This window comes from Lissotriton helveticus, chromosome 4_1 (genome assembly GCF_964261635.1).
Source record: "Lissotriton helveticus chromosome 4_1, aLisHel1.1, whole genome shotgun sequence".
Classification (NCBI taxonomy): domain Eukaryota; kingdom Metazoa; phylum Chordata; class Amphibia; order Caudata; family Salamandridae; genus Lissotriton; species Lissotriton helveticus.
In genome coordinates this window covers 266,140,954-266,161,629 of record NC_136063.1, presented here as the reverse complement: position 1 = coordinate 266,161,629, position 20,676 = coordinate 266,140,954, and the positions used below count along the sequence as shown (strand labels likewise).

At 42.1% G+C, this 20,676-nt stretch overlaps 1 protein-coding gene across 1 annotated transcript in view; it reads right to left on the bottom strand.

Moving 5' to 3' along the window:
- ADCY8 (adenylate cyclase 8) overlaps positions 1–20,676 on the bottom strand; it is a 1,090,843-nt gene that overhangs the window by 167,425 nt on the left and 902,742 nt on the right. The window contains exon 10 of the mRNA XM_078686748.1: positions 6,857–7,058. Within this exon, the coding sequence (XP_078542874.1) occupies positions 6,857–7,058 (202 nt within the window). The remainder of the gene's footprint in view (positions 1–6,856; positions 7,059–20,676) is intronic.

Below are 20,676 nucleotides of genomic sequence, written 5' to 3'. Positions count from 1 at the left end.
CAGATACACCCTCTTCTCCTCAATCTCTTACTCATTTTTTCTCTACCATTCAGGCCCCCCCTTCCTTCCCTCTTGACCTTTCCTCCTTAGAATCTGACGCCTCACAAACAGAATTGTTTGCTGCCCTTCATCGTTTGAAACTGAACAAAGCCCCTGGCCCTGACGGGTTTACTGTTGAGTTTTATCTTCATTTTTCGAAGCTTCTTATTCCAAAACTTCACTCCCTTATATCCTCTTTTGCTGAAATAGGCACTTCTTCTGGTACTTTTTCCGACGCCCATATTTGTCTAATTCCCAAACCTGGAAAAGATGTTCAATATTGTAAAAACTACAGACCCATTTCACTAGTTAATATAGATTACAAAATTTTCGCTAAATTATTGGCAATGAGATTAGATCATTTGCTCCCTGACCTGCTTGGAGATGAACAATCAGGCTTTGTTAAAGGCCGTTACATTACCGATAATACAAGACTCCTATTCAACATCTTAACGAAATCTTCTCGTCTCCGATCGCCCCTTGCAGCCATAGCCTTAGATGCTGAAAAGGCATTCGACAGGGTCGAATGGCCGTACCTTTTTCACGCCCTTAATTGGTTTGGATTTGGTCCTAAATTTATCTCCCTGGTCTCATTATTATATTCTCATCCCCGGGCTGCAGTTTTCGCTAATGGCCAACTTTCTCCTTATTTTGATCTTGGTAGAGGTGTCCGTCAAGGTTGTCCCCTCTCACCCTTCCTCTTTAATCTGGCTCTCGAACCTTTTCTATCCAAACTTCGTCAGAACCCTAATATTACTGGTTTCACTACTACAGAGCTTTCCATAAAACTAGCTGCTTACGCGGACGACATTTTATTATTTATTTCGAATCCTACTGTTTCCATCCCTGCTTTTTTAGCGGAAGTACAACATTATTCCTCAGTCTCTGGTTATAAACTTAACAACGACAAATGCGAAATTTTACCTTTAACAAAGTTTACTTTTAAGGATGATTTCATTGCTTCAAACTTCACTTGGAGTCCTTCCAATATTAAATACCTAGGTTTACATATTACCCCCTCAATTCGTGACACTGTCTCCCTTTGTTTAACCAAGTGCATCCAGAAAATATCTGATCTCACAGCTAGGTGGCATCCCCTTTACTTGTCTTGGTGGGGTCGCCTCGATACCATCAAAATGATGATCTCCCCTATTATTCTTTACACATTATCCAATATTCCCGTTCCCATTCCAGCCAAACTCATCAAAAAAATTAATTCAGTTCTCTCTTCCTTTCTTTGGCATAAAAGCAAACCTAGAATGTCCTTAGCTAGACTTAGTCGTCCTACCTCTGAAGGTGGGGTCAACTTTCAGAATTTCTATGCTTATCATAAGGCCTTTTTGCTACGTCAGTCTTCCTTCTGGTTACAAGACCCTGATTCCCCATGCCCTTTATGGACAAAGGTAGAGCGCCTCCTTCTCTCACCTTTCTCTTTTGCTGAATGCATCTCCTTTTCCCGTAAGCCCGCCTCACTTCTTACCCCTATTCATAAGTTCACCCTCAAACTCCTCCTTTCCTCCCAACCTCTGGCTCCTACTTGTATTGCTGACTTCCTCTCCTCTACTATATGGCATAATAAATACCTTCTGATCCGAGGTAAACCCATCCTATGGAAGTCTTGGAGATCCAAGGGACTGCTTTGGGTTTCCCAATTGTTTTCACAATCCACTTTCTTACCCTTCTCCACTCTTCGTCTCACCTTTCAATTACCCCTCTCTTGTCTTCCCCAGTATCTTCTCCTTAAGGCGTCAGTCATGGCCATGTATACTACACTTCCTGCCGCTCCTCCTCCTACCCTTACTCCAGACCCTGCCGCTCACCTTCATTCCGCTTTACTCACCCTTCCAAAGGCTTCTGTTCTTTATAAACAGCTTCGTGTACACATTACTCCTAGACTTAAAAGCAAAGTTGAGGAGCAATGGGAGACTGATCTTTCCCTCTCCTGGCCGATCCCCCTTTGGGATAGGATCTGGTTAAAGATTCGTAAATCCTCCAGGGCTGCTTCCTTAACGCAATCCCTATTCTTCATTTATAACCGTCTATTACACACTCCTTACACCCTTCACAAACGTTTCCCTAACACACCCGATACCTGTTGGTCATGTACTTCCCCACACGCTACCCTGTTTCACGTGTTATTCCTCTGCAAGAATGTTCATGCCTTTTGGTTGCAAGTTTGGGCACAAATTAATGACATTTTTTCCACTAATATTCCGTTTTCACATGCTCATGTTTTTCTGGGTAGCCTGTCTCCTTGTTGGGATTGTCATGACCTTAATGTTCGAATTGTCGATTTACTAATAGCGGTTGCCTTTCAACAGATCACGATTAATTGGAAATCTACTTCCAGTATCACTTTTAAAGCTTGGTGGTATAATGTATGTCACAACCATAGACTCGATACTGCTTTTGTTTTCCCTCCACAGATGGGAACTAAACGTGCTGACTTATGGCTTCCTATTACACTGTTTTTAGATAAATGTGCACTTCGTTCTTTTCGCCCTCGACCTGCACAGCAGGAAGTCCCTAAACCTCCTTGATACCCTTTACGTTTCTTTCTATTTCATTATTCTATGTTATTGCACAGCCGTATTTGCATTTTATTACATTACTTATTTATTATGCCCTTCACTTTTTGTACTCTCCTACTTATGATTCACTTCTATACTTTGCATGTTGTATTGATTGTATTGCACTGCATTGATCTCCTTTTTATTACTCCATCATTGTAAGTTTTTGTTTTCCCCTCCCCCCTATTCCCTCCTTATTATTTCTCCACCATTGCTCCTTATTAGTATTGTTCCTGATCTGTATTATTACCATGCTCTTCTTTAATAAACTTAATTTTTTGAACTGAAAAAAGCTATAGGCTTCCCAGTGGTGGGTAGGTTAGACTCAGATATGAAATGCTAATCAAATAAGTAGGTTTTCAGTTGTACTCTAAAGCTGAGATGGCTGTTATTTGAGCTGAGAGTGAGAGGCAAAGCGTTCCAGAGCTTGGGGGCAAGGAAGGCAAAGGAATACCCCCTCCCAACTCTACCTTGCTTCACCCTAGAGATGCAGAGCTGGTGCAGGGGGTTTGGCTGATAAGGACTGATCAGTTGATGGAGGATGTGAGGGCCCAACTTGTGTTTTGGGTGCTAAGTCATGCACAACACTTTGAAGTGAATCCTCTTGCTACTGAGTAGCCAGTGCAGCACCGGCTCCTCCGCTATTGCGGAGTAGCGTTGACTCCCCTAAATCATCAGTAAAGGTAAAATAAAATGACACTCGTTTTATTTTCACTTTTCTGCTGAGTCTTAGGGGTGGGGCCTAGTAGTGATAGCAGCCGTGGTCGGTAGGGGAGTACCTGCCGGGGCGGTGACGTGGGGAGGGGGAGGGGCAGGGTGTGGGTTAGTAATGTATGGATAACAGAGGTTTGCAGGAAAGTAAACATTTAAATGAATCAAACGAATTTCGTTGTGTGCACTGCATCCCCAAATGCAATGCACTGCGCGCAACGTTTGATTTATTTAAATGTTTACTTACCTGCACACCTTCATTATCCATACAATACTAACCCCCACCCTGCCCCTCCCCCTCCCCACGTCACCGCCCCGGCAGGTACTCCCCTACCGACCGCGGCTGAGTGATAGGCGCTGAGGGTAGTGGTAATGCACTCCCAACAATGTGCATCATAGTTTGGCTGGCCGTCTGAGGCCGGCCAAACCATTATGCGCATTAAAAGCTCTCTCCAACGCAGCAACGCAGATGGGTTGGACAGAGCAGACACAGACTCACAATCTGTCCTGGAGTGCAAATTGAGGACACTGAGACCAATCCTAAAGCTTCTCTCATTTGCGAGAGCAGCTCCAGGATTGGCCTCAGGGCATTCTGGGAACCTGTGCCTTCCCGACGAGGTGAAGAGGAGCAGAAGAGCATGACTGGGATGGCTGCAGGTTAGAGAATTTTTATTTTTAATTTATTCATCCCCCCACGACCTCCATTGCCCCTTCCCCCTCTCCCTCCCGCCCACCCACCCCCGCTCCTCCAGCATAATGGCCGCTCCTAAGCCAGTGCAAAGTGGAGAGTGCCGAAGAGTCAGATTGAGATTTGGGGATGCCCAAGAGGATCCAGGCGGTCTTTTAATAACTGAAAGTGGACTCCCTAAATTAAGGGATACAGGAAGTTAAGGCAGGATAGAATCAGGCCTTGACTCACCACTCTCAGAATGGGAACAGGTAGCCATTTAAGTGCCTTCCTGAGAGCTCGCAGTAGGCCAAAACAGCTGGAGAATAACTTCCTGGCGTTGGTACCCATAGTAAAACTACGGTCAAGTATGACAGCAGGCTCTTTTCTTCCACCTTGGGGGGAGGAAGAACAATTGCCCAAGGAGGGAGGCCTGCTAAGCTGGTCGCAGCAATCCAGTCAGCAACTTGATGTATACATACATTAAGTTGCTGTGAGACCATTACTGTATTTGGAGTTAACGAAACAATAATCTGCATGTCGTCCACATGAGACACCATAGTAAACCCCAAGGAGTTGATTATATTTGATAAAGGACTGACATACAGATTAAACAGAGTCAGACTCAGGGAAGAGCTTTGTGGAACGCCGTATTTCAAATAATACATGGCTGAGAAAAATTGAAATTTCCTGACTAGAAAGCTGTGGTTGTCTAAAAAAGATATGTTTGTGAATGCAGAAAAAAAACAGTCTGAAAAAGTTTTAGTCAAAAAAATAGCTGAGGGAACAATGACAACACATATGAGTTCAGTGTTTGCCTGGAGGTAAACATCAATTATGGTTGGCATCCAGGGATTTCATGCCTCCTAGGCCAGTGCTGGAACTTCGCCAGCCCTGGACAATCTGCCTTCCAGCTGGAACAGGTGCCAATATGCATCTTCACCAGCCATTATAAAGTTTTGCATCTGAGGTTTCTGCTCAACCCTTGATGGCAGGGAGTGTGGGCATTCTTTTACTATAACAATAAAGAAAAATAGAAATTATCCAAAATAGCAGGCAATCAGATTTCTCATTGCGAGTGGTCGCATATGCTCGCATTGCTCTAGTTGAGAAATCTCGCCAAGAGGTTGATTTTCCACGCTCGCATTAAAAATCTATTCGAGTGGCAGAAAGGAAGTAGTGCCCATTTGGGCTGTGCATGGTGCCATTCACGATGGTTCCACAGTATGGACAAGCACCTGTCACTGAAAATCACAGCGAACAGCATTTATTTAACGCACTGCGCTGTTTGCGGAGCTCCACGGAGCCCGGCAGAGTTTTTTTGCACTTCGCGGATTTCCGCGTGGCAGAACTTCACGTGGCAGAACACCGCGAACTCCACCCAGGCTTAATCATAAGGTCGACCACCACTACTTGGTGTAAATTGGACACCTCACATTGCCAGTTACAAGTTTCACAAGGGAATCACCTAGAAATTGATGGTGGCAGGGAATAACAAAACTAGCTCTATGTGCTACTCTTAATAACTAAAAAAAAATTTAAGGCAAATATTGCAGAAACATATGCAAATCACATTGCAAAACTATTAAAAAATAAAAGAACAACAATTGATTTTACAAAAATGTCCAGAACATTTTAGCCGTCTTAGCCATTGTAGCTACCCATGCAAATGACACTGCATTATTTATACATAACAGATGCAACCACAAAGAAATCTACAAATATATAAGTTGGTACTAAATCGCAAAAATCCCAAATACCTCACCTCACATCAAACACTACTTTACAGGCACTCAAAGACATAACATAACATATTGCATGTACCAACCCCACACCATACATACACATATGAAGCTGATGTCTGGATCAGACATCAGGGTGTGTGTTGGCTTTTTGTATGAGCTTCCACTTGTGCTGTTTGTCAGGTGTGTATTATTATTTTCCTCGGGTGATGCTAAGTTCCCTATTGTTTTTAATTTTTAATTTGTAGTGCCACATATCATGGGGTAGACCTCCAACTATGCTACTTTGAACTACATTTGTGCAATGGATGCATAGATTCTGCCTGTAAAATCACTAGTAGTAACTTTCTGATTATATTTTAAGTTGTACTTGTACTGATACCTTCATGAAAGCCATACGCCTACTATTAGGTGTAAATCTAATCCTGAAGTTACTAAATTACACCTTGGTGTGGATTTACGGTTAGGCACAGACATAAATCTATGTGCGTGAAGATCTACACACATATATTTATGTTTCTGAATTACTCCCATGAAGTAGAATATGCAGCTTTAATTTCCTCTACCATGCTACCACAATGGCAAGGGAAATTTAGCAGGTAGACTCACTCCATTTTGAATTAATTATAAAAACCTGGAAGATTTTCCATAACTACTGACCTCTAAATAAGGCAAGCTGAGTATAGGAATTCATTCAACGTGCATAACAGAGCAACCAACCTTTGATTCTTGCAACTAATTGTAATGTAGTATTGCTGCCAACAAGCATCATATCTGTTCTATGATACATTGCTTGAGACAACAGCGAACGCTCACCGCTGTGATTGTCTTGTAAATTATTAAAATAAGGATAAATAAATTAACAGATCTTGAAAGTACATTGTATTGTACATCTGACATGCCTATCGTAGATTGTTACATCACCAATAGAACATAATTAGATCACAAATGAAAACTAGAACAGAAAGCATCAAAAAAGTTTTAAAATGGATAATCCCTAGAATGAACCAAAGCATATGCCTTCTGTATACAATATTTTCAATGGCAGATGGCATTTTTTGAAAACCGGCTGTTTTCTACTTTGTGTTAAATAAAAAAAACATGCAAATGCCATAACTCATGCTTACAATATTGATAACAGCTCCCAAGAAATTGATTACAATAGAGGCAAAAATGATGACATTCCTGGCCAGGTAAGTCTCGTTGATCCAGCAGCAGGTTTTCCGTAGCACTAAGGGTAAACACTTGTAATCCTCGGCAGTGGTGATCAGCACAAGAGCGGAGTGCAGCATAATGAGGATGGAGAATTGAATGATCATTGGCATCATCCTGCAGAAAGAAAAGGGAAGTTCAATGCAAGTACAAGAGCAACACAATATGATTGCTTTTATATCAACTCCCACAGATGTTGTCGAAAAGAAAGAAACACCCATATATGAGTAAGAGTAGGTAGTCCAAAAGTCAATAGTACTGTTTGTAAGCAAAAGATGCTCCAAAGTAGGGATATTGGCTTTGTTTGCCATTTTAGATTATCTTGGCAAGAGGTATTAGACATTTCCCCAGCTAAGTTATGCCATTGCTTTTATTAGGTGCACTTGCATGAATACTTCAAGCACTAACAGAACTCAGAGGGCTGGGCAATGTACAGCAAAGATGGTAACATCCATGCCAGACATTCAATTATAAATACTAGCTATGTAGATAAGTTCAGGTGAGATGCACTATATGTAAATGTATCCTATGTGGATAGACTGGAAATCTGACATGGACCTGGCCCCCATGGACTTGCATTAGAAAGACACATTTTAATATTCTTAAGAACCTATTTGATCTCCACGGTTCTGACTTTGCACCATGTGTGAAGTATGTCATGTCAATACATTTTCAAGTTGGAAAAACCCATACTGATGATCTTCCAACTAGATGGATTTCAAACTTCTAATTCTCATTCTGAAGAAAGAAAATGATGACAACTGATGAAAAGACTAATTGACCCACCACTGAATCCCATGTCCAAACTACAAAAAGCCTTTACAAATGCAATAAGCATGATCTCATATGACCATTTCTATATAACACAAGCATCAGCAAAAGCAATCATCCTGGGTTTAAAGGAGAGGGTTTCTGAATAGGTCCACTAGAACACACATGTAACATATTTTTCCTTCAAAATTATCTTTATTTCTTTGAGTCTGTGAGGCCTCTAGAACACACATTTACCATATGTTTACTTGCAACATTATCTTTCTTTCTTCGATTCTGTGAGGCTTCCTCCCATACACTCTTGATGGCATTAGGAGCAGTGAAAATACAGAATGTGTACAATTATATCCATGCTTCCTTGCCCTCTTTCTAAAACCCAGGAAAACAGTTTTGGAAAGAAGATTAGGCAAGGATGCATATGTTACGGTACAAATAATGCATATGCACTCTCCCTGCATCCTCTAGCAGCCTGATTCATGTACATGCCGTTTTGCGTGTCCCTAATAGCGAATCATAGCGACTCGCTATTGAGGACACGCAAAACGGCATTCATGTAGGAATTGCTAATAAAATAGCGATTCCTACATGTTCTTTATTTGCGAGTAGCAATTTGCTACTCGCAAATACTCCCCATTCATTCCTATGGGCCAAGAGGCCCATAGGAATGAATAATAATAATAATAATAAGATAGCGATTTTAAGGGTGCCAGGGGTGTCCAAAGGACGCCCTGTAGCACCCCTAAAATGCACATTTGAACAGGTGTTGCGCACACACATGTCCAAAGGACATGTGTGTGTGCAACATGCAACTTAGAAAAATGCTTTTAAAAGCATTTTTCTGAGTTTTTGCTATTTACCGACAGGTCTGACCTCTCGGTAAATAGCGGCCCCAAAAGTTCAAAATCGCTATTTCTTGATGTTTCATGAATAGCATTTGAGGAATCTCTATTAGAGATTCCTTAAATGCCATTCCTCGCAAATATGCGAATTCTTAAATAGCGATTTTTGCATTTGGTATCATGAATACCAAATGCAAAAATCGCACTCGCAAAGGGCCAGATTCTCAGAATCTGGCCCTTTTGCGAGCGCTATTGCCTACATGAATCAGGCTGTAAGTCTTTCATGCATCCTGTTGGACCCTAGGTGTTGAAGATTGCATGATAGTACCCACGTTCACTCAACATGCTCTCTGAAACGCAGGGAGACTGGTTTCACTTGCAAACTAGGGCCAGTCACACTTTAATGGTTTACACCTGGCACTCATCATGACATTATTGCACCTATACCAGATTTTACTTCCTATGTTTGACCTCTCAAGGTCACTAACCACACTGTGGCTGGGTGCAGAAAGTCCAGGCAATGTGAGTTCTGACTACAGATTCCACGCATACTGGTGGGCAATGAGAACTTGTGGATGTGTGTGGACTGGTGCCTCAACCCCGGCAGATCTCAGCAAATGGACTGGAGGGAGGAACAGTGAGTAAAGCCATGTCCTCGCCTTATACCGGCTGCCACCTGATCTATTCGCAGTCAGACGGCTTCAGTCGAAATCACAGCACATTAAAACGTTATTGACACAGAGTGCACAGTGCGGTGTGGATTAGGAAAAGCTTTCTCAGGTTGAAATGACTTGCCAAGGCACAGCCTGGCAAAAAGGCAGAAGGGGTTCATAGCATTCAGGAACCAAGTCTGATGTCCCTGTTAGCCACCACTGTTCTTCTCTCTGGTCCCACTGATTTATGGGCCTGAGAGAACAGGTGGGATATTAAATACTAAATGAGATGCACTGTTTGGAGAATATAGCAGAGATTGTGCAGCAGTCTACGCATTCAGGGCAAATTAAAACAGGCAGTTATGAGTATGTATAAGAAGTAGCCCTCAAATGCTCTTTTATGTACTCTTACATGCATTCGTGAATTGGACTCCAATCATCTAAAACGGTAATATAGTGGGATACTTGGGAAAAATTGTATACAATTAGTACAAACAGAAATGACTGCACCTTGTTTGCACTTTTGCTAACAGGAAGTTGGACACTTTCTTGGCCAATTCATTACGGCATGCACAACTATGTAAAAAAGTACTCATGTAGTACCACCTCCTGAACTCATAATTGGTTTTTTTAATGGACCTATTTGTTTGCAGAAATAAGTCAGTTTGAATTACATCCTACTCTCTGGCCATTTGTTATAATTGTAACAAAAAACACCCTGTCACTGATTCTATTTGATAAACAAAGTGCATGAACAAGCATTAGTTAATTAAGACCCCTGCTGCAGGATTCTGTTGTACATTTCAGGGTAAACAATAGTAAGATATTTTAGGGGGTTAAGGCTCTTGCTGGAGAGATAAATGTAATCTTTGTTTAAATAACTTGAGAGGGGTAAGTAGTCTGCTGGTTAGTATTGCATGCAATGTGTTGGTCAAAGACATTACGTTTTTTATGTAAAAGGTTTAGTGAGTGAATATCACTGTAGAAGAGATCATTGTGTACTCTACAGATCACAAATTGCAATGTGGACATCGGAGGTCCGAAGGTACCGTGTGTGGAGGGAACCATTGAACATCCAGTTATTATTGGGAGGCACTGGCGCCCCCACCCAGTGCAGGTAAAGAGATAATCTTGGGGTGCTTCAATGCAGATTCACAAGTAATGTCAAGTGAGTGCAGCTTCACAGCTAATTTTATATGTGAATGGTCACCCACTTGTAACGGCAAGAGTGCTGTTGCATACTAACGTGTACATGATTGGTGCAAAACCAGGATCACATATAAGCCTGGGTATGTGAGTGCAGATTTACTGAAAATGAAGTACAATCAGTGGGATCTATGCACAAAACTGCACTTTGTAGTACGTTTAGTAATACAACAATAGTACTACTCGTATACAACAAATTGCTATTCATAAATCTACATGTGGAGACCTTCCCCACAGATAATAAGTTGGCTGCACATGTGATATATATCTTGTAGTAAATATGGGAGGAACTCGGGGTAGTGGTTGGAAAATGGGAAATACTTACTACTAGTTGGGATTCTGTTAGGGATGAGTAAGGAGGAGCTTAGAGATTGGTAAGAAATGGTTTAGGGAGGAACATGCAAATACACCCACCCACAAACAAGTAAACCTATTGCAATTTACAAACTGCACTTCTAAAGTTATTACAGCCAAAAATGACATAAAACATATATAAATATACTCCAGCTCCTCACATGACAACTCACAGGTACTGCAACACACTCCCGTAGAAAACAAGTTAGGCAGAAAATTACAAGAAACCCTTCCCACCCCCTTAAAAAGGAAATAATGTTAAGTAACATAATTTATTTAGAATTTTAATTCACACATCCACACACACACACATTAAATATGAAAAGTTATATTCAATTTAAAATGATTTGATTAAAAAGTAAATAAAATAATATATAATTTGTAATAACTGTAAATATATTAAGCTCTCTATAAATATCTGATTAATTAAAATTAAACAAGTTTCTAAATATATTTAGTAAAGAACAATTAAATATACAAATAATATGGAGGGTGGGATTTTTAAAAAATCATTGAAAATAATAATGATATAGAGGATGAATATTTGGTATTTAATTATGTATAAATCATTTAATTTAATCATACTGTACTATTTTATATTTTGACTAGGTTAATGATAACTATTTTAAGTTAGTTTAGATTTATATTTTACAATGAAGTATTTTTAATATTTTTTTTAAATAAATATTAACTTTATTGTTTCCCTGTACTTTATCAGAGGGATCTCTCTGCCCCGATGGTGAACATCTCTGTCTACTTGGGGTAAGTTACTAGTAGTAGCTTTAGGTTTATAAACCCTTTTCTTTCAGGCTTCACTCCCGGTTTTGAGAGGTTGGAGAGATGTAAATCTGCACCTAGTAGTAAACTTAGAGTCTGAAATTGTGAATAGCAAAAAAGTGTAAAATAACTACTAGGTGCTGTTGTAAATTAGCACCTAAATAAAGTTACATGAGTACATTTACCTTTGCGAATAGGGCACTATGTATGCAGAGTTCCATGATATGTCAGGGAGTGTGAGTGTAGATTAATTTAAAATCGCATGTGTGCGTAGAAGTGCACTCACATATTCATGTGGGCTCTTGTGCAGAATATGTGATACTAGGTTTGTGCACAAAGAATTCAAGTACTACCATTTTTGTGAGTTCAAATTCATAGATGTCAAACATGTGTGCTGAGTCCTCTATTCTCTCGGATGTGTAAATTGCCAGGTGGTGTCAGGTGTGAGGTTCCAGGCCCATTAATAATCTCAAGTGCGTGCTTGCAACTCTAAAGATGATAATATAAAATCTTTTTGCTCATACTCCCAGGTGTTGCCAGCAGAGTGTGAATATAGATTCTCAAATAACTGCAGGTTTTACAGATTTACTCCTAGGCCCAAATATGCTTGCTCAGAATTATAAGTAATGTCAGGTGTTTGAGGCAAGTGGAGAATCACAAAAACTCATCAAAGAAGAGGAAGGTACACCTATAAACTTTACAGGGAGGGGGTATGTGCAAAACCAAAAGGACAAATACCCTGTTACACAAAGTTACATAAGAGAAAAACTCTTAAATGCAGTAAATATTCCCTGTGGGCATCTAAACAGAGTCTTTTATAACAGGCTAAATATCATTTAACAAAATAAGAATATTCTAATAATATTCCGGGTATCACAGTACATTACGAAAAGCACATCTAGGAAAGATATTATTTAAAAAAGAATTTTTATTCATGTATATTCATACATAGACCTCCCTAGGGGTTACAATCTAAAAAAATGTAATATAAAGCGTGTCTCTTTCTAGTGAGACAGATATTATATGTTAAAAACAGTATACGTGGCGTTTCGGTGTACAGTAGATAATTTCCACCTCCATCAGGACGAAACAATTATTTTATTAAAATCTTATTATATTGCTTGGGTTATGTATCATCAATCTCATAATCCCTGGGGTACTTCAATGATCCCCCTTGGTATCGGCTGTTTAAAATGTCGCCTTTAGTTGCATGTGACAACTTCCTGTTGCAGTTATACGTTGGAGCCACCGTCTTTTGGGGTTAGGCCTGACTTGCGGTTGGCTCTTGGTATCGACTTGGGAATATCGATTATAGTCTTTGGTCCCTCTGTTGGGGTTAGGTCTGAATGGCGGCCTCCCTGCTCCAACGTATACTCCCGGGAGTACTCCAGTACTTCTGGGAGGATACGTTGGAGCAGTCAGGCCACCATTTATTTACCAGAGTAAACGAGGTCTAAATTGAAGGAAACAGACCCGAGATAATACGGTGACCCACAACAGAGGGATCAAAGACTATAATCGATATTCCCAAGTCGATACCAAGGGCCTACCGCAAGTCATGCAATGCAATGCACCACATTACAATCAGGTAATATGCAAGGGAGAAATAACGCAGTGCGTAACGCACCAAGCATAAAGTTTGTCAAACACAAATTAGGTCAGGCGTCATACAACAGTTTGAGTTCATTAGCAGCAATAATGCAAAGTGTAATACAACAGTTTTACGTGCTCCGCTAACAGTGCCCCCATTTTGGATCATATGATGACACAAAAAGTACTGTTTCCCACTCCGGCCCCAGTTCAGCCCCGTCTTGGGTCAGCACGGTCCTGGATTCGAGCTGTAGTAACGTATTGCACAGCTGACTGAAGCGGGAGGCGGAGAGAGTGTCCTCCGGGCCTGCACCCCACTCCAGGTGTTGATCCACGTTACCTGGGGGGGGGGGGGCACGATCCAACTCTCCTTCCCGACGTCAGGGACTCGGGCCTTGATCCAGAACTCTGTCACTGGCTGAAGCGGACTCGGGCTGGTGGCTCAGTTCTTCCGTGGCTGCCGGTCCGGGCTGCTGCTGATCGACTCCGAGGGCCCCAATGACTTGGCCCTCACTCTGGCGGTCTCAGTCCACACCAAGACCCGCCCTCAGCACTGTGGAGACTCTACTTCAATTTGGTACACACCCTAACCAGGCACTCCTCACCAGTACCTCAGGTTGCACTTCGACATGCACATCGCGCGTCCGAGACTCACTTCTTCTCTGGTGCTCACAACGACCCGGCGCTCTTCACCAATGCTCCGCTTGCACCTCAACACGCACTCAGCGCGTTTGAGCCTCTCCTCTTCTCCCGGTGCACACGATGTCCCGGCGCTTTTCACCAATGCCCTGGCAGCACCACAACACGCACTCTTAGGCATCCGAGTCTCACCTCTACTCCTGGTGTACGCGATGTCCAGGCGCTCTTCCCTAATGCCCTGGCTGCACCACAACATGCACTCTTGCACGTGGGAGACTCACTTCTTCTTTTGGTGCCTACGAGGCCCCGTCTCTCTTCACCAACACCCGGGCTGCACCACGACACGCACCCAGCGCTTTCCAGTTTCACTTGAAACTCCAGGTGCCCAAGATCACATGTCACAACTTGCGAAGGTCTCAGGCTAGACAGAGCACACGCACCCATGCGTATCTGAGAGGCTTCTCTGGAAACTTTTATGTTCCAATGTTTCCAAAACAGGGAGCCACCTTGGGCCCTTGGGGTTTCAAGACACAGCACAAAGCACAGTCTTCTTCAAGCAGGGGGACCCAGCACCTCCAAGCACAGTCCCAACAGCCTCTTCCTTAGTTAGGACAGCAAACTGCAGTCCAGCCCCAGATCACAAAGCAACGATTGTCCTATCCACAGCAGTCTCTTCAGTTGCTCCTTCTTTAGCAGAGGTTCCCTTTGACCACAGAATGGTCCAAGCCTTTTCAGTCTCAATCCATATCTGTGTAATTCCAATGTTCTGCGGTTTCAACTCTCATAGTCATACCCCTTAATGTCTTTGTAGTTTGTATGTGCTCATGGGTCCCTGACCCCTCCCTAAATCAGTCCTGGGTGTCTCTCCCCCAGTGTCACCTCCCTCCCTTTGATACTGGGGGTCTGGATCCTTAATCACCAGCAGGAGGTGCGTCAATTGGTTTATAGCACCCGCCCAGGGCTTTTCACCTTCTGGGCTTCTCCTCCCCCTACTCTCCAGATGCAGGGCAGGCTGGTGCCATCTGACCCCCTCCCTGGGTCAAGACCTCTCCCAGCACCAATAACCTTTCAGTTCCAGACAAACAATCCTCATTTCAGAGACACACAGAAATGCTCAGAGCACAGAACTCAGCCGCTTTCTAAAAGAGTGGTATATAAACACACAGTGACAAACCACCTCCACAGAAAGATGCATTATGACACTGTGAGTCCATACATACTAAACGTCACCTCTCCATTATAAACTGACAGGAAACTAGGCTAACAAACACAACACCCACCCTTCCTTATTCTGTCCTATAAACGAAATGGAGAGTTTTTTACTGTCAGAACATAACACACATCTCAGCTTATGTTCTGCCTTTTACCTACACTGCACCCTGCCCAGGGTTTACCTGGTACCTGCCACAGGGGTCCCCCAGGTGTATGTAAAAGGGAAAGTCAGGCCTGACAAGTGGTTGCACTTGTCAGGACTACATGGTAACTTAGCATTCTGCACGCAGGCCCTACACTGAAGGCTTGAGTTCCCTTCTCTGTGCGCCCTTGCACTACTAGCCCTTGCACATACAGTGCACATCACTAGGGACCTTTACTAGTAAGGCAACATACCAATCATGGAGAACCAATCACCATTAGAGTTTACATAGGGAACTCCTGTACTTTGACACTGATCAGCAGTGGCAAAGTACCCAAAACATCTAAATTAGCATCTCTAGGTCAGAAAAATGGTCTAGGGGGAAAGCAAAAAGTTTAGGGAACTTTAACCAAAAAGGCCAAGTCCTACATGAGTGAAGATTAGTGTGTGAGTTAATTTTCAGAGATAATCCAGCATATGTGCAGACTCACTAGTAATGCTAGTATTGGTAGTGAGGAGTCACAAATAATCATCTTAAGTCTCGGAGTGCAGATGAATAGGTGATGACAAGTATGCACGTGTTTATTCACAGATATAGTATGGGTTCAGTTTTTATAACGTGTAAATTCAGATTAGCAGGTAATGTCTTGTGTTTGAGTGACGCTTCAAAGAGAGCCAACAGTTAGTACATACAATCTCAGGTGTGTCAGCGTAATTTAATAAATAGTCAACTGTGAATAAGTATATCATCTGATGTGTGAGTGTAGACAATTACAGGTTAATGAGTGCAAATTGCCAGCTGATTGGAGGTCGGTAATTTCGGATGTGTGACTACTGAATTAAGGATAGTCGATTTTGAGTTATAATAAATAATAATCCACATTTGTAAAGCGCACCATCACCCGTAAGGGTCTCTAGGCGCTGGGGGTCATCGGGAAGATTAAGCAAGCTATTGCCCAGAGTCACATGGTGCTGGGCTAATCTGCTGCCGTCGCTGAGGATCGAACCGTGATCCCCAGATTCCAGAGTCAGTCGCCCTAGCCGCGGCGCCACACCAATGTGTGTGCTTGCCAGGGCCCTTTTTTACAAAAAAAAGAAACCATGCTTTGCGGACTGTTCTAGGAAAAAGAAAAATGCCATTAGGCCCCCCTGACACAGCTCGCCAGCCTTGCAGTTCCACCAAAAGTGATCTCCTATATGGGCACATGTTTGGTAAAAAATCTGCATCAGAGTGGTGGGATCTCTAAATATGGCTACATTTAAAATGAGTTTCTTTGTGTAGCCACAAGTAGATGCAGGTCTAGGGAGTTGCAGGCAACATAGATGTGCACATACACACATTTTCAGCAGGGTCTGTTGGCTACTAATGGTGTCAGCATTATCTCTAATACCATTTACTCAATTACTACTGAGAATCAGTGAGTTCTGTGTGTGCAAAAGGATCAATAAGTGTCTTCAACAGCTGAGTTGTCAGAAGAGCAGTTAATCAGATATGGCCCCTTACTTTTGGTCCTCCCATGGGTCATGCTGTAGGCTCTTAACCAATCTTGGTAGTCTCCCTGTTGGTATTTAAACTTTAGGGACCAGTTGGAGAAGTATCTGATCTCCACATGCACTGTGTCCTGACCATCACTACCCTGTGGTTCCAATAATTGGACAGTGAAACTTTTATTTTGGAATACACTTTTTTGGGAACCAAAACCATACTTTTCTGCGGGAGAGAGTTCAAGTTCACATTTAGTTGGTGGGATTTAGGGTGTGCAAACAATTTTTCTTTCTGACATTTCTGGCTGATTTTCAGCTGTGAAGTCTTAAAACTACTAAGGTATCCCAACAGGACGAATGGCAGGTGCATAAAAGCATATTTGATACACTGTATTACCCTGACTTACACCTTTTGTGCCTTGGACCAGGGACTGCATTCATACCCTCAGGAATATCCTCAGCTTGTGATGTGATCTGAGGGTTTTCAAGGATCTCCTGCAACCGACAAACCTGCTACCATGGAATCACTGTGTGTGTGATGTAATGCTCTGTGAACAGCAGCACACTGCCACTGAAGCGCTATACAACTGTTTGGTGTTGTACTAGTAATTTATTCGAGTGTTTAGTCTTTTAAAACCATTAGACCGCGACAACATACTTACATACATACAATATCATAGTAGAATCCATTAATAAACCTATTATAAAAACATAAAACCATAGATCATTATTGGACTTTTGATAAAGACAAATTCGATTCTTTTAACCATAAAGTGTTTTAACCATGAACAAAAACATCATTATGAACCTGGTATCGAAAATATAAAACAGTGGCTCTTTTTTGATCGTAGAAAGACGGATACAGTTCATTATTCATAAAGTGCTTTGTCCTTGAAAAAAGTACTTCTGCTTTATATGGGCTGTTGCATTCTTCGGACTTATTGTAATTTCCTGAAATACTAAAAATCAGATAAGGGGTCCAAAGAGATTTGTCCTAATTCTTTTCAGTTCAGGTTTAAAACGTTTACCGTATCTTGGTTTTGATTCTGGTCTTTCCAGTAAGGAATAGGATCCTTCATTTCCCACAGGACAAATCGAAATTTCATGTACTGATGTTTTAGGGCCTTTGAGAAGTGAGGTAATAAATATTCCTAAGGCTTCAAGTTAATGTATAAATTAATCACTGTCCAGTCATGATGCCTTCTTAATATAGGGCCCGATTCACAGAATGAATTTAAGACTCAATCCTAAACTTACTACTATTTTAGTATTCACAGAATGCACTTACTACTTTTGGCATTCACAGAATGAACTTACTACTTGTGGTATTCACAGAAGTTAGGATTTTGTCCTAAGTTTGTCTTAAGACAAACTTAAGACAGACTTAAGACAAAATCCTAACTTCTGTGAATACCAAAAGTAGTAAGTTCATTCTGTGAATGCCAAAAGTAGTACATGCATTCTGTGAATACCAAAATAGTAGTAAGTTTAGGATTGAGTCTTAAGTTCACTCTGTACATCGGGCCCAGTGTGTTCACATCTATAATATAGGCCAGGTGTTTAGTGGTTAACTTAATTGCTTCATTAAAGGCCTCTTTTCCAAAGCTAGCATTCCAAATGTCTTGCACACAAATATCTTCAATAACCTGGTTTAGATAGAAGCCCCAAGAGCCTTTTATGTTGTTCTGATTTTGCGCCTCAATTCTTTCCAAAACACTTTGTCGATAGAACCACTTTGAGATGCAAGTAACCTCCCACATAGTTTGATGAATGCGACCTTTGCTCTGGAATATTTGGTTGGGCTTGCCAAACTCAAGACGAACTTGTGCTAGAGACGCTGTTTTCGGGATGTGAAAGACGGATTTGTAAACCTTTGTTTGGATTTTAATATTGATACTTCGCGACCCCTCATTGTTTCGGTTCTGTAGGTCACCAATGACATCAACTGCACACGCACAATTGAAAGAAGATGGGCATAAGATGGACAGCTTAATTTCTTTTTTAGCAGTTTCAAACCATGTATGAGAGTTTGGGGTTTTGCCAACGAAGTTGCCAGCTGCTGTTTATAAGGTGCAGGGCCTTAATATCGATGTATAAAAATCGACTTGCATCAATATCGAGGGAAAAATATCGTGGGTGAGAAATATTGCCAGAAAAAATATTGTGGTCAAGAATATCGATTATTAGGTCCCAATGCATGGGATATATTTAAGTTTATATAGGCATGGGAATTTGTACTGGAAGGGCATGCTTGCAGTGCAAACATATGTTAGACAGTGCACACTCACATTTGCACCATGATGTGAGACTGTGCGTAGTGCAAGGCAGCCGAATTATAGCACCAGATCATGGAATATCAGCAGCAGTATGCGTATCTGAGTAGATATGGCTTAGTGTTGTTTTTCCCTAGTGAGCAATGCAGCACAGCAAATTTGGTTTCTGTGCTGCCTTCAGTGGCAAATTATTAAAGCTATTACTTCATTTCCTGCCAATGCAATGCTATCAATGTCTCCCAGTTCGAAAAAGTCACCAGTGTTCTATACCAGTGATTCTTATTCTGAGCATCTACAGTGCCTTCTCAAGTGGTTCACCACTGTTTAGAAAATGAAATAAAATTGACAGATTAAAAAGGTGTATATGCATTAAAAAAATAATCTTTAAAATTGATAATTTGAGAAACCCTCTGTAAATATGAAGGAATTTCAAACTGGAGCCTAAAGCTTATGAGACTTATTTATGAGAGGTTTGCACCGCCAGAGCGGCACTTTTTTTCCCGCTCCTGCACGGTAGGTCTCTCGATCATATCTATGAGGCGATGTAAAGGCAATTTGCGTGGCTCTGGATGGTCTCATAGATATGGAGTAAGACAAAGCAGCACAAGTCACTGCCTTGACTTACTCTGCGTCAAGGAGGCGTTCCGTGGGCGTTGTTGTGGGTTTTCCCATGCAGCACCCATGGATTTTGACACTGTCCCAGATTTACTTAAACATGAAAACCTGGCGCAGCGCCAAACGCTTAAGCCTTCCCTAAACAGGCATAACAAGAAAAAATATTTATTTTTATATCCTCGTTTTTTTAACTTTCCATGTGTGCTGCATTCTGCTGCAAACACAGAAAGAGGAAACCCCTATTGGGATTGCTTTTGTGCAGGAAGGTGCCCTTACTGCGCAAAAACAATCCTGCCTGCAATGGAGGCAGCCTACATTGGCACTAGGGTGCAAATTGCGCGCCAGTGCAGGGAGAAATAACAGGAATGCACCGTATTTCATAAATACGGTGAATTCCTGCCCTTTCACATTGTTTTAGGCCAGCGCAGCAAGAAGACATGGGTGCTACCCTACACCCATTCCTCACAAATGGGGCCCTAAGTTGGTATCTGTGAGAAAGTGCCTCTTTTGACAAGGTACGCCTCCGCTGTTTGCTTGGAAAATGAAGTGGTTTTGATTGTAGTGCACAGGGTCCCTGCCAACCAGGTCCTCTGTTCCAGTGCTTCTTCCCTAAAACATTTCCACAATTCGCCCTTCAGCCCTTTGTAAGTCCCTGGTAAATAGTATCTTGGTATCTAGGGCACTGTGACTGAAGTGGGTCCCCTAGAGACCTCTCACCTAGGCCATGTAGACAGCCACTGCAGCTTGAAGGCTCTGGTGCAAACAAAAACAACATGGCACACTGCATGTGTGCCATTTAAACCAGCGCTGCCTAAGGTATAGGTAAGTCACCCCTCTAGCAGGCCTTACAAGCCCTAAGGCTATAGGAGGTGTGAACTCCTTCACCATCTCCACCCCGCAGGTGAAGGAGGTTATGTAAAACACATATTTCAGTGCCTACCATCTTGGAGATGGTGGGACATATCTAGTCAAGGCTAGGGTAATGCCCACCTCCCAGACCCTGAAGTTAGTTCCTGCTGACTAAAGAATAAAAAGGATGAAGAAGACACCATGCAGAGAAGACTGATGATGCCCACTGACTTGGCCCCAGCTCTACCAGCCTGTCTGCAACTTCAAAGTCCCTGTGAAGAGAAAGAGGACTGTCCTGCAGCCAGCGACCTCCACAACCCCAAGGAGGGC